The following is a 15,673-nucleotide window of genomic DNA, read 5'->3' on the forward strand; positions in this document are numbered from 1 at the left end:
GAAACTGGAGAGAATGTTAAGAGAGATATGGCGGTAGTGTATGTTCCCCCAAAGACGAGAGCATGGAAGGATGACGAATACCATGAGATATTGTCAGATATGGCTAGCTACTTGCAAAAAATAATTGAGAAAAGCAATAATATAATTTTGGTGGGTGACTTTAATTGTAAAGAGGTGAACTGGGAGGAATGGTACTCGGGAGGCGGCGAGGATTCGTGGGGTACTCTGTTATTAAATATAATAATGAATAATGTGATGACGCAGTGGGTCAAAGAAGAGACACAGTTTCGAGGTGAAGATACACCAGCAAGGTTAGATTTACTGTTCACCAAAGAACCCGATGTAATAGAATCATTGGAATATCTCTGTCCTTTGGGAAAAAGTGATCACGTGGTCATTGAGTTCCAGATGTTAATAGGAAACGTCGAGCCAAGAGACGAGCTTCATAGACAGGGAAGATACAACTTTGGCAAAGCAAATTTTACAGGATTGAGAAACTTTTTTGAAAATGCGGATTGGAGAAAATTCAGAGAAACAAGAGAGATACAGAGGAAGTGGGATATCTTTCTAGACCTCTATAATTTGGGAGTGGAAAAATTTGTACCAAGAGTAAGAGGGAAAGAAAACAGGAAAAAGGAGTGGTTTAATAGAAGGTGTATGATAGCCAAAAAGAGAGAGATAAGGCGTGGAACAATTGGAGAAAGAGAAGTAACGACAGAACAAAGGAAGAATATAAAAGAACAAGAAACGAATACACAAGAATACGTAGGGAAGAAGAAAGGAATTTTGAAAAAAGGTATAATTGACAAATGCAAGGATGAACCCAAACTGTTTTATAGATTTGTTAATGGCAAACTGAAACAAAAGGAAGGAATCACCAAGCTGAAAGTAGATGGAGAGGTCTTTAAGGATGCAGCAATGCAAGCAGAAATAATGAACAAACGTTTCCAGTCAGTTTTCACTAAAGAAAAGGAGCTTGTGGAAGGGGAGGGAGTGATTAGAAATGTTCCGGTGATGAAAGATATAAAAGTGGAGGTGCAGGAAGTGTATAAATTACTGGAAACTCAAGATGTAAGGAAAGCCCCAGGACCTGAGGGAATTTCTAATTGGGTACTGAAGGAATCCAGAGAACAACTGGCGGATAAAATTCACAGCTTAATTGTATGCTCACTGGAAGAGGGGAAAGTGCCAAAAGAATGGAAGAGGGCAAATGTGGTACCAATTTACAAGGGAGGAAACAGGGAAGAACCCCTGAATTATAGACCAGTGTCTCTAACCAGCATGGTCGCAAAATTGTGTGAGAGAATCCTGAAAGACAGATGGATAAAATATCTGGAAGAGATGAATATTTTGGCTGAATGTCAGTTTGGATTCAGAAGTGGAAGGTCATGTGTTTCAAACTTGTTGAGCTTTTACTCAAGAGCGATTGATGTGGTACAGGAGAGAGATGGTTGGGTGGATTGTGTGTACTTAGACTTAGAGAAGGCCTTTGACAAGGTACCTCATAAGAGACTAATGTGGAAACTAGAATATATAGGAGGACTAAAGGGGAAACTTCTGGAATGGATGAGAGACTTTTTGAGAGACAGACAAATGAGGACAGTAATAAAGGAAAAGATGTCTGGATGGAGGGAAGTAACAAGTGGAGTCCCTCAAGGCTCAGTGTTGGCGCCAGTAATGTTCCTGATTTACGTAAATGATATGGTAGATGGAGTGAACAGTTATGCGAGTCTGTTTGCTGATGATGTAAAGATCTTGAGGAAGATAGAGGTTGAGGAGGATTGTAAAATACTGCAGGAGGATTTGGATAGGATACACAATTAAGGCCGGATGTTGGAAATGAAATTTAATGTAAAGAAATGTAAAATATTGGAAATGGGTAAAAGTAGCAGGAGACCATCACTGAATTATTTTTTGGGTAATGAATTAATCACAAAAAGGAGAGAAGAGAAAGATTTGGGAGTGCTGGTCCAAGATAGTTTGTCACCAGAAAAGCACATTAACAAGATAGTTGGAGAGACTTATAAACTCTTGACTAACATAAGAGTAGCATTTCATTATATGGATGAGGAAATGATGAAAAAATTGATAGTGGCCATGATCCACCCCAGGTTAGAATATGCAGCGGTAGTGTGGTCCCCACACAAAAAGAAAGATATAAACAAGATTGAGAGAATACAAAGAACAGCAGCCAAGATGGTCCCCAGTCTGACAGACCTGTCATACAGAGAGAGGCTGGAAAAACTGGATTTGCCTTCGTTAGAGGAAAGGAGAAAGAGGGGAGACATGATTGCAGTGTTCAGGACCATGGTGGGAGTAGATAAAATTGACAAAGAAGATCTGTTTGTATGGGATAAGAGAGCAACAAGAGGACATGGAATGAAATTGAAAAAGTCAAGCTGCTTGAAGGATATCAAGAAATATAGCTTTCCTTACAGAAGTATAGACTTATGGAATAGCCTGGACAAAGAGATCGTCCAGTCTAAAAACTTAAATGAGTTTAAAGTTAAATTTGACTTACTGAGAAACAGCGATGGAAACCCACGAGCATAGTACATTCTGTGTATATCACAATTAGGTATATTAGGTAAATACTTAAATATTTGGAACGACTTCGACAAAGAGGTGGAGCATGAGAAAAACATTCATGTGTGTAAAGGTAGACTTGATAAATGTGGATATGGAGACAGGACAACACGATCATTGCTCAATTCCTGTATACTACAAATAGGTAAATACAAATAGGTAAATACACACACACACACAAGGGAGGAAACAGGGAACACACACACACACACACACACACGCACACACACACACACACACACACACACACACACACACACACACACACACACACACACACAAAGGAGGAAACAGGGAACACACACACACACACACACACACACACACACACACACACACACACACACACACACACACACACACACACACACACACACACACACAAGGGAGGAAACAGGGAAGAACCCCTGAATTATAGACCAGTGTCTCTAACCAGCATGGTCGCAAAATTGTGTGAGAGAATCCTGAAAGACAGATGGATAAAATATCTGGAAGAGATGAATATTTTGGCTGAATGTCAGTTTGGATTCAGAAGTGGAAGGTCATGTGTTTCTAACTTGTTGAGCTTTTACTCAAGAGCGATTGACGTGGTACAGGAGAGAGATGGTTGGGTGGATTGTGTGTACTTAGACTTAGAGAAGGCCTTTGACAAGGTACCTCATAAAAGACTAATGTGGAAACTAGAATATATAGGAGGACTGAAGGGGAAACTTCTGGAATGGATGAGAGACTTTTTGAGAGACAGACAAATGAGGACAGTAATAAAGGTTAGGATGTCTGGATGGAGGGAAGTAACAAGTGGAGTACCTTAAGGCTCGATGTTGGCGCCAGTAATGTTCCTGATTTACGTAAATGATATGGTAGATGGAGTGAACAGTTATGCAAGTCTGTTTGCTGATGATGTAAAGATCTTGAGGAAGGTAGAGGTTGAGGAGGATTGTAAAATACTGCAGTAGGATTTGGATAGGATACACAATTGGAGCCAGACCTGGGAAATGAAATTTAATGTAAAGAAATGTAAAATATTGGAAATGGGTAAAAGTACGAGGAGGCCATCACTGAATTATTTATTGGGTGATGAATTAATCACAAAAAGGAGAGAAGAGAAAGATTTGGGAGTACTGGTCCAAGATAGTTTGTCACCAGAAAAGCACATTAACAAGATAGTTGGAGAGACGTATATAAACTCTTGACTAACATAAGAGTAGCATTTCATTATATGGATGAGGAGATGATGAAAATACTGATAGTGGCAATGATCCGCCCCAGGTTAGAATATGCAGTGGTAGTGTGGTCCCCACACAAAAAGAAAGATATAAACAAGATTGAGAGAATACAAAGAACAGCAACCAAGATGGTCCCCAATCTGACAGACCTGTCATACAGAGAGGGGCTGGAAAAACTGGATTTGCCTTCCTTAGAGGAAAGGAGAAAGAGGGGAGACATGATTGCAGTGTTCAGGACCATGGTGGGAGTAGATAAAATTGACAAAGAAGATCTGTTTGTATGGGGTAAGAGAGCAACAAGAGGACACGGAAGCTGCTTGAAGGATATCAAGAAATACAGCTTTCCTTACAGAAGTATAGACTTATGGAATAGCCTGGACAAAGAGATTGTCCAGTCTAAAAACTTAAACGAGTTTAAAGCCAAATTTGACTTATTGAGAAACAGCGATGGAAACCCAAGAGCATAGTACATTCCGTGTATATCACAATTAGGTATATTAGGTAAATACTTAAATATTTGGAACGACTTAGACAAAGAGGTGGTGCATGAGAAAAACATTCATGTTTATAAAGGTAGACTTGATAAAAGAGGATGTGGAGACAGGACAACACGAGCATTGCTCAATTCATGTATACTACAAATAGGTAAATACACACACACACACACACACACACACACACACACACACACACACACACACACACACATTGGTGCAGTGGTAATGTTCTCGCTTGCCAACTGGTGGACGGGAGTTCGCGCCTCGCTCAGGTTGCGAAAAGTTTCACTGACAAAGTGGGTGGTTACTGTCCCCCTTGAGCCAGGGGATGGGTGTGTGCGTGTGTGAAGGTCACAGCCTTGCCCTTAGATTGGTCTATATGAGCTCTCAGCTCCCTTCCGGGAGGGTAAAAAGCTGACGATCACGACCATCAAGTGATCCTGACCGACCCGGTGAATCACACACACACACACACACACACACACACACACACACACACACACACACACACAGAGGACATGTCAACCAAGAGTGGTGGCATGTCAGTCACCTCAGAAACAGTGCCAGATACCTCCCTCTGCCAAGTTGTGTACCCAGCAGGGCAGAAAAAAGCCAGAATTAAACAGATTGGTTGGCAAGAGGAAGAAGGCTATAAGAGCTGGAGAATCAGGAGGAAATGATAATTGAAGTTTCGGTTGAAAAGAGAGAGAGAGAGAGAGAGAGAGAGAGAGAGAAAGGATTTACAGATATTAATTAGCAAAAGAAATTAAAGGACTGTGTAAAACAGGTGGAATGGGGAGAGCAGTCTTTGGGAACAAGTGAATCATTGTGAAGTGATAACTGAAGGATCTGAGGTACTATAGAGTGAAAGAGAAAAGGTACTATAAAGAGGATAGCACAGAATAGTAGCATACAGAACATGTTGGAAGGTAATGAGGAGTACAGGAATGCATTAAAAACGTGAACAATAACAAGAGATTGAGAGAGACTAGCATGGGAAAGTAAAACATAAAATAGAATTTAAGGAAATGTGCACAGTACTGTACAGTATCACTTTACAGTTAGGTTCAAGTTTCTCCTTTTTCTTATTTTTTACAAGGGGATTTTGGTTCTAGTTTCTCTTATTATTTTTTACAGGGTGAATTTCCAAGAGAGAACAGATAGTGTGATATTGTCTGGATATGAGTGAGAGGACAAGGGAAGCGAAAGTACCAGTTAATTGTATGTTTGTTTGCAGGTGTGTTTGCTTCCTTATTGTAAACAAGCCTCTATGGAATAATTACCCTCATTTTTGGTTCCTTATTGTAAACAAGCCTCTATGGAATAATTACCCTCATTAGCTTAGTTCTCTCTACTTTGCAGTATGTTTGTTTGCAGATGTGTTTGCTTCCTTACTGTAAACAAGCCTCTACAGAATAATTACCCCCATTAGCTTAGTTCTCTCTACTTTGCAGTTTAATGCAAGATCTGTTTCTGAAGAGGACTTGAAGCTTTAGTTTAATACTGATTTGGAAAAGGAACAATTGTTTTAGATTGAGCCAGGTTAAAATGTGTTGTCTTCAGACCATTAAATTTATTAATTTACAGTGAAAATGAGAACAGGAATATTGTGGCAAGACTATCAGTAATTGTAGTTTGCCTGTACTTGTGCAGATGATGGGACTGCTACTGATTGGTTAAGTGTAGGATTGGTGACCAGATCTGAGAAGCACGTGCAGCATTTGGGATTGTGCTCAGTTTTTTATAGTTAAGTGTGCCGTGCTGATTAAGATGCCTGGTGATCTAATGGTCAAAAGCCCCAGTCACTGTCGAAGTCAGTTTGTGTGTGCTTTGAGTTATATTCTTAACCCCATGAATCTAATGGCAGCTCTTATTTTGCTGTCTGTGGGTGTTCTTATTCAGTTTTGGATAGACTTTTGAAGCTTGTGTGGTAGCTATTGTATAAGCAAAAACAACAATCATATTTCAACCAGTGATATTTCATGTGGGATCATAATGATCTCATAAGTGAAAATATATGGCATATCAAGAAAAGAACCTAAAATTTTTGTCGTATACGTGATTCATCGCATTCTGGTATATCATATAATGAAGCTCTGCTGTGGTTAATAGCAAAACATCCCTTTTCAGCCTAACAAATCATTTAGGTGTTAACCGAAATACACATACACGTGTGCCAATACAGGTAGCAGTGAAAGGGTTACTCAAGGTAGTTTTTAAGCCTTTTACAGACAGGATTTATTTTGGTTGAACTAATGCATGTAGCATTAACCTGATTAAAATAATCAAGTGTACTAGCAGCATCAAAAGGGTTAAACATGGTACTTATTTTCTTTGCAGAGGAGGATGAGTCACAGATATTTGTCAAGTTCTTCAAGTTCCATCGCACGTATGACTTGATCCCCATCAGTGCCAAGTTGGTAGTGTTTGATACACGGCTCCAGGTTAAGAAGGTATGTTTATATTGCATTATGCAGCTGTTATTCTTCTTTCTTCTGTAAGTAATATTCAGTACTTTAGTTATTATCGGTATTTTGTTTACATAAAGGCTCCAACATGCTTGCATGCATTGACCTTGATCACCTAATGATGGCTTTCCTTACTGCTCAATTTCTGGCAGCTTCCCGCTTGAGTCCCTTATTCGTGACCTCTTCCCAGGTCTTTTTGGGTCTGTTTCATGCAACTCCACCCTTGATGTATGACAGGCATGGGGCGATTACAGGGGTATTGTAAATGATTACGATTACAATTACTTTGCAAACTTCGGATTTTGATTACAATTATGATTACTGTAAAAGTTAGAGTAATCGATTACGATTACATAAGAAGTAAATGTGATTACAGTCATGATTACTGTACATGTACTGTTATGCGCTATATAATTATGAGCACATTTCTTTTATACTTGACATTGATTAAGTAGCTGAAGTTAGTTTTTAAAAGCAAAAACATTGTCCAGTAATATAAAACTGATATTTTCTAGGGATATATACCTTATATGCAAATCATTTTAATAAGAATTGCCTGCATAAGGAAGAACATAGGGTTAAGCTCTGCAGAACCTATGGCAACTGTTACTCTGGATTAAAATATACTGTACAGTCCTATGTCCAGTAAGTTGTTCCTTTATTTTTTTGCCAATTTGCAATACAAATGTGTTTTAATATTTCAAGCACTGAGACTTTTCTTCACTTTGTCCTTGACCCTTTCATTCTGTTAACTTTTCTGCCAACTGAGATCATCCCAGGTGATATTATTCTAGTTTAGGTAGGATATTATATGGAAGCTTCTAGGTGATAACCTACAATTCACTTTTGTTTTCATATTACTTATGGACTTTTATGGTGTATGTTTGACTGTTTGACACTGAACTACAGTATTTTATTCTTGACGAGTATTTGTGGAAGAATAACTTATCTGGGGCCTTGTAATTGTAAAAGTAACCATGATTATGATTACAATACAAGAGTAATCGATTATGATTGCGATTACTGTGAAAAAAAATGCCTAAGTAATCGATTATGGTTACGATTACACAAAAGTCTGTAATCGATTACGATTATAGATTACGATTACCCCATGTCTGATGTACGAGGCACAAAGAATGTCTGTATGTGCCACGCTGTGAGCCCCATATGAGGTACAAAGTTCTATAGGTTATAAAACAATGACTAAGGGGAGGTAAGCTACCCCACAAAGAACCAGCCCAGCAGGAGTTAATTGTATCAATATCTTACCATGTAAAACTTAACCTAAGTTCATATGAGAAGTTGTTCTATTTTATCAGCTTGGCATTATTATTCCACTACCAGGAATAACAATGCCAGGCTGATTAATTGGTACCATCAGATGCTACCATCATATGATTTTATTTAACTTTATGTCAAATTTCACATTGTTGAAGGGGTTAATGAAATAAAGATTGTCAGGTGATTACAAAAATTAAAAAAAGTAGGTGGGGGCACTCACCATCCACTCACTCAATGTAGTGCTGCTCTCGAGTGTATGCCCTGTCCTCTCCTCCATCCTTCTTTCCTTCCATCTTCTTCTGTGTTTCTTTTCTTCATTCTTTCCTCATCTTTCTGCCTGCGGATGACTTTACACTCCCTCTTCTGTCTTTCATTCTTTCCTCTTCCTTCTGCCTGTGGGCGACTCTACACTGAGTGACAAGCCAAATGGTTTCCTGTACACCAGGAAATAATTTACTATGCTGGGTGGTAACCATATAACCAAATTATGGCGCCTGGTGGTTTAGTGGGTAATTATTGTGCTCCAGTCGGATTGAGCCGGTGAAGGTTTATATCCAAGGGGTGATTGGGGTTTATTGCTCATGTAATGCCATTCAGGGATGAGTGAGGTTGGTCACTCTCATCTTAAATGTCAGGACCAACTGCCTAGCCCTGGGCTTCTACGCTTCTCATGGGGCAACGTAGGATTGGATGATGGATGGATGGATGAAAAAAAAAGAGAGAGAGAGAAAAGAAAAGAAAGTGACGTTAAATTTCAGTGATCATAGTGAAGTGACAACATTCTCACAGTGGGGAGTGTCTTGTAAAGTGTAAAATCATCTGGCCATAGCAGGAATATATGCAAGTGATGTCTTTGTGTGGAGGGAGTAGTGGAGATTTATGGTACTCCTTTGCAACAACGTGTTGCGAAACTAATGGTCTTATGCTTAAGCACATAATCATTAAGTGAAATCCAAAATACCATTTTTTTTACAATTTCTGAACTAAGTGAGTAAAATCAAGGGTCTTTAACCTTCCTTCATCATTGATGATTGCAATTTATAATGTGGAATGTAGACAGACCACACCTAAAAACCACAGACATTCCAAATATGACAATAAAGAATAAGGTGTTTGCATTCCACTTTTTGACTTACCAGTAGAGTTTAAGCATATGACCATAAATACAGTTGTTTAGAGGTACACAGAGTAAAGAAAATGAAATGTCTTGTGATGGAGAGGTTTGTGAAGATTGTTTATATCGTTCTCATTACAAGCTAGAGGAAAATCATCTGACAGTAATAAGATCATAGTAAGTGGAGGGGTAATACAGTGTCCCCCCTCCTACCCCCCATCAGTTCAAGGAGGCTCTTAAACCGAATAACATCTTGTGGTAACAGATTTATTTTAAGCAGATGCTTTGTATTGGAGAAGTTATTGTTTGTTACCTCATATCCCTTGACTACAAAAGGGTCTCTAAGCTGAACAAAAAAATATGGAGCAAGAATCAACTTTAACCTCATCAGTCCAGCAACACCATCAACTTACGACTTATGCCACCTTTAGATGATGCAACACTGAGTGACAAGCCTGTTCGTTTCTCGTATTCCAGGAAAGCATTTACTGTGCCTGAGTTGTTGGCCTCATAGGCTGGGATGTCAGTAAGAATGTGCAGCCTTGTAATTTCCATCTTTTCAAAATGCATGGTAGTGGCACAGAGTTGCCATTGGGTGAGGTGAGGTGGGGAGGGGGGACCATACCGTACTTGTTAGCATGGTTGCTGGTCTTTATATATAAATACAGTAATCCCTGTAATATCTGGATGCCCAGTTTCTGGACATCCCCAATTACTGTACATTTTCGTCCCGGGATCCAGTATTCCCAAAACGGGCCAAAAGCCGCAAAAAATTTGAAAAAAATCTGACTTTTTCCCGCCCGTAATTTGAAGTTGGCGCGGGCCAGCTGTATTTTGGTGCATCGTTCCGCTGACGTCCGCTGGAACGCCCCTGCATCCTCCCCACTTACCACTCGTCTTTCATTGTGTGTGCACGCTCGTCATCATGGCTGCCCACGTGCTCGCTTTTGTGGTGGTGCCTTACCTGCTGCAGGCTCTCCTGCTGCTCTCGTGCCTCTTCTTCATGTGTGTGATGATGGCCTTGCCACCTGAGAAGAGGAAGAGAGCGGTTTTGACTCTGGAGAAGAAGAGGAAGATATTGGACAAGGTGGATGCGGGATGGTCTTCCTCACGCATCCTTCGTGAATTCAACCTGGCCCAATCTACTTTGTTTGATATCAAGAGATCCCACGACAAACTCATGCAGTACACGGCTGACTTCTCGTCGAAAAGCAAATGCAACGTGGAGAGGAAGGTGATGTATACTCCCAAGTATGCAGAAGTCGAACGCTCCATGTTGATTTGATATCGACAGCAATGTGCTGCTGGTGTGATGGTGCGTGGCATGGAGCTGAAGGCTGCTGCTGAGAAGTTAGCAAGGCTTCACGATGCCCTAGACTTCAAGGCATGCTAAGGTTGGCTCTTCACGTTCAAGTTACGACATGGCCTTACCAATCTTAAGTCTCATGGCGAAGCTTTGGACGCCAACAAGGATGGAGTAGACGAGTTTCGGGTCAAGGTGAAGCGCTTGATCGACAGGGAGGGCCTCACTCTCGGTCATCTACAACACTGGCGAAACTGGCTTATTCTATCGCTTTTTGCCTACGAACACTGTAGCCGAGGAGACGGAGAAGCATGTACCTGGCCACAAGCTCTGCAAGCAGTGGATATCTGCTTTGTGTTGTGCCAATGGTAGCGGCATGCACCGGCTCAAGCCCGTTATTGTTGGCCGTGCAAAGCAGCCATGGTGTCTTCGTGGGGTGATGGATGTCCTTCCTGTCGTCTGGTACCATTCCTTGAAGGCATGGTTCACAGCCCAGATCTTCAAAGACTGGTTCCACCGCCATTTCGTCAAGGAGGTCATCCATTACCAGATGGAGAAACTGGGAATGCCACATGACCAGGTAAAGGCCCTCCCTCTCGACAATGCACCTGCCCACCTGTGCGACAAGGAGTTGGTGGCTGAGAATGGGCGCATTAGGTGCATGTTTCTGCCACCTAATACTACTGCTCTCATCCAGCCAATGGACCAAGGAGTGATCGTGGCAACGAAGAGGCTGTACCGACAGAAGTTCCTGGACAAGGTGATGGTTGTTCTCGAGGACAAGGACAAGCGCAGGGAGGGACGGGACATGCGAGGCCAGCGGACTTTGGAAAACCTTCGCCGCTTCAACATCAAGTCTGCCATCTACAGTTGGGCCAGTGCATGGAAGGAAATCCCTGTCAAGACTCTAGAAAGTGGTTGGTCTCCTCTGCTTCTCGGAACGGATGTGGAGCACGATTTCCTAGGTTTTGACGTGGATGGCTTCCATGCACGTCTACGTGTGCATGAGGACGATGTTGATGTGGACGAAGTGCGTGAGTGGTTGGATGATAATGAGGGCGATCCAGGGTATCGGACATTGTCTGATATCGAGATCGCATCTTCAGTTGCTGGTGTCAGTACCCAGCTTGAAGATTTCGACGAGGACAGCAACGATGATGCGGACTCCTCTCAACGTGACACTACTCCAGCCATCCCCAAGCTGAGTGCACTCCGGAAGGAAGTGGAGGAAGAGCGCGCTTTCAGGCAGCGCATCATTAATCGTCAAAATCGTCGTTCCTTGCGTCAATCAACCATTGACAGCTTTTTCAGGCCCATGACCCCTGCTGTGCCCAGTCCTGGCTCTACTCCACTGCCTTCCCAAGACAGGCCCTCATGCTCCGAGCCACAGCCCAGCACATCAGGCACGGTGGAGTCGCCACTTGACGTGAGTTTGTGCCTCTCTTCAGAGTCGTCTGCAGTGGGTACACCATCACTACGACCCAGTGACACACCCCTAGGTCACCTGCATGAGCTACTCTCAGACTCTGACAGTGATTAGACACCTAGAACTTCTCCGCTAGACCACACAGGAATTTACAGTGTTGTGCAGTGAAAAAAAACAGTGCATAATGTTAAGGAATTTGAGTTCTGAGTGAAAAGACAAAGATTTAATTGACTTTCAATGTAACGTAAATTAAGTAGAGTGTGTTATGTTTAGAAAATGGTTTTATGAGTGGAAAGACTTTAAGTGCAGAGTGCAACACTTATTTCATTAAGGTACAATGGAGCGCAAGTAAGACAAGAGTGCGCAGTGTTAAGAGAATGGAATTCTGAGTGCAATTGACTAAGTTCAGTGCAAGACTTCATGAACAGTGTACTGCAAGTGCTTCAGGAACTCCTTCTTACTGTCAGAGTCTGAGAGGAGGTGGGTTATTCATCGAGATGGCCAGGGACTTGCTGTAAGTACCCAGAATGTTTCATATTGTACTGTATTTTCCATACTTACCTCTAACACCTCATTTCACTCTTTTATGTCCCTTATTGGTGTGAAAAGTGTGTTAGGTGCTATGCATGTGCAGTAGGGAGGTGTTTTTCTGAGTTAGGCAAGGTTAGGGTCCATAACTACCAGTCCAGTAGCCAGGGACTTGTTGTAAGTACCCAGAATGTTTAATATTGTATAAACTCACCTCTAAAACCTCATTTTATGGTTCTTTTGCATTTATTTTAGTCTTTTATGTCCCTTATTGGTGTGATATGGGTCTTAAATAGGTGCAGTGCATGTCCAGAGGGAGTTATATAGGTGTTTTTCCGAGTTAAGGTCCATAAGTACAAGTTCAGGAGGCTGGGGCCCAATATCCGGCCAGTACCACTTTCCAGACGTGCCTTTGGCTCTATTACATCGGATATTGGGGGGATTACTGTATAACATAGATGTGATGGAGACATTCCACTGTAGGGATTAGCCTTCATAGCCACTTCACTACTACAGGTCTCTCATAAAGTTGAATAAAACTGACCTGAGGTTGCTTAATTAAAAAGAGCAGTTATCATATTAAAGAGGCTAATAAGATGTTAGTGGTAGGTGGGGGCATTCACCATCCACTCATTTGGTGTAATGCTGCTCTCAGGTGCCTGCCCTTTCCTCTCTTCCTTCCTTCTTTCCTTCCCTCTTGTTCTTTCTTTCCACTTCCTTCTATCTATGGGTGACTCTTCACTGAGTGACAAGCCAAATGGTTTCATGTACAGCAGGAAACCATTTACTGCACTAGGTGGTAACCATATAACCAAATTATGGCACCTGGTGGTTTAGTGGGTAATTAAGGTGCTCCAGTCCGATTGAACAAGTGCAGGTTTATATCCAAGGGATGGTTGGGGTTTATTACATATGTAATGCCACTCAGGGATGAGTGAGGCTGGTCATTCTCATCTTAAATGTCAGGGCCAACTAGCCTAGCCCTGGGCTTCTACGTTCCTCATGGGGCAACACAGGACTAGATGATGATGGTACTGTAATTAGATGTCATCCCACGGAAAGAGTTAACTGCTTCAGTCCTGTGGTGTAGCTTTCATTTTCCTCCAGGTACCTTCATGTGATTCTTTTCAGCTTATAGAGAAATTCAGTTATGAAGAGATTAATGGAGACTATTTCTAACCTCATCACTACAAATGGTTTCTCCCAAGTTAACATATATCTTGAGGGTAGGGTGGGAAAATAGGAATTAAATGGGTTAATATTACTTGCAGGCATTCTTCGCCCTGGTGTACAATGGGGTGCGTGCGGCACCGCTGTGGGACTCTGCTCGCCAACAGTTCGTAGGGATGCTTACCATCACTGATTTCATCCGCATCCTCCAGAACTTCTATAACTCTCCTAACCGTAAGATGGAGGAACTCGAGGAACACAGGCTGGAGACTTGGAGAAGTGAGTTGTTAAGATTTGATTTCATAGAGAAGTAGGAGGTTCTTTTACTCCTGCTTTAACCCCACTTCCCTGAGCGAAGTGAGTTGTTAAGATTTAATTACTGAAAGAAGCACTTTTACTCGTACTGTACTGTTCCACCCCGTATATAAGTTTTCCCCCACAATTTCAACAACTTACTCTGCCACAAGATCGGAGGAAGTCAAGGAACACAAGCAAAGTGAGCCACACTTACACCTTTGCTTTTCCTTTATTGTTTTTAGATCTTTACTGCACTGCTTCATAAACAATAGATCTCACCCAGCTGCAAGATTAAAGACAAGCCAGAGAATCTCTCTCTCTCTCTACCATTGTTCATGTTATTTCTTCAGTTTAGAATGTGGTAGAATCCTAGTACCAAGCCCAGGCAGTTTACTGTATTTGGATGTAACCTTGTTAATGCCTGTGTGGTTTTCATTACATACTGACTTGAGAACACAGATTGATGCAGATAAATACTGTACCAAGTTGTGGAATTAATCAACCTTGAAAAGGAAAAGCAAAGGTGTAAGTGATGGCTCACTTTGCTTGTGTTCCTTGACTTCCTCCGATCTTGTAGCAGATTGGCCTGGGAGGAAGGTAGAGTCCCGGAGGATTGGAAGTCAGGTATAATTATTCCCACGTACAAAGGAAAAGGGGAAAAAGAAGTGTTTGGTAATCATAGGGGCATTTGTCTTCTTAGTATAATAGGAAAAGTGTATGGTAGGATACTTATTGACAGAGTTAGAGAAAGAACAGAGAAATTAGTTGGAGAAGAACAGGGAGGCTTTAGGAAGGGAAGAGGTTGTGTAGATCAGATATTCATTCTTAGATCCTTAGTGGAAAAGTTTCTAGAGAAGGGAAAGAAGTTGTATGCAGCTTTCATGGATTTGGAGAAAGCATATGACAGGGTGGATAGACAAGGATTGTGGAAAGTGTTAAGAATATATGGAGTAGATGGGAAGTTGTTGAATGCTGTGAAGGGTATGTACGATGGTGCGAAGGCTGCAGTGCGAGTGGATGGTGAACTAAGTGAATTTTTCTCTTTGAAAGTTGGGTTGAAACAGGGATGTGTCATGTCTCCATGGTTGTTCAATCTGTACATGGATGGGGTAATAAAAGAGGTACAAGGTAGGGTAGTGGATGTTGGAGTGGCCCAGGTGAGAGAGGATAGTGTTTGGAAACTCCCTGTACTGTTGTTTGCAGATGATACTGTGTTGTTGAGTGAAAACGAAGGGGAGCTGCAAGGCTTGGTGGATGAGTTTGGGAGAGTGTGCAAAAAACGGAATCTAAAGGTGAATGTAGGGAAGAGTAAAGTGATGGTCTTTGAGAGAGGTGAAGTCAGTGAATGTACAGTGAGGTTGGATGGTGAGGAATTGGAAAATGTGAGTACGTTTAAGTACTTGGGTAGTGTGATTAGTAAGGATGAAGGTTTGGAGGGTGAAGTGCTTGAAAGGGTACAGCAGGGAAGAAAGGTTGCTGGTTCTTTGAAAGCAGTGATAAGAAACAGGGAAATGAGCATGGAAGTGAAAAAGTTACTACATGACAGTATTGTGATACCAACTCTAACGTACGGAAGTGAGCTTGGACATTGTTGGAAGGACACAAGTCAAGAATGAGAGCAGTGGAAATGAGTTATTTAAGAGGAGCCTGTGGAGTCACATGGAGAGAGAGGCTGATGAATGAGGATATAAAGGAGCGTTGTGGTGTTGATGTGGATGTGATAGGAAGCGTTATGAGGAACACACTGAGGTGGTTTGGCCATATGGAGAGGATGGAG

The 15,673-nt window shown here is 41.7% G+C and overlaps 1 protein-coding gene across 1 annotated transcript in view; it reads left to right on the forward strand.

Moving 5' to 3' along the window:
- The window catches only part of SNF4Agamma (SNF4/AMP-activated protein kinase gamma subunit), a 111,837-nt gene that overhangs the window by 78,905 nt on the left and 17,259 nt on the right, over nt 1-15,673 (forward strand). Inside the window, exons 4-5 of the mRNA XM_080280496.1 lie at nt 6,650-6,762; nt 13,701-13,878. Of these exons, the coding sequence (XP_080136622.1) occupies nt 6,650-6,762; nt 13,701-13,878 (291 nt within the window). The remainder of the gene's footprint in view (nt 1-6,649; nt 6,763-13,700; nt 13,879-15,673) is intronic.

The sequence above is a fragment of the Coenobita brevimanus genome, chromosome 85 (assembly GCF_032717465.1).
Source record: "Coenobita brevimanus isolate Jiangsu-jjx chromosome 85, ASM3271746v2, whole genome shotgun sequence".
NCBI classification, from domain to species: domain Eukaryota; kingdom Metazoa; phylum Arthropoda; class Malacostraca; order Decapoda; family Coenobitidae; genus Coenobita; species Coenobita brevimanus.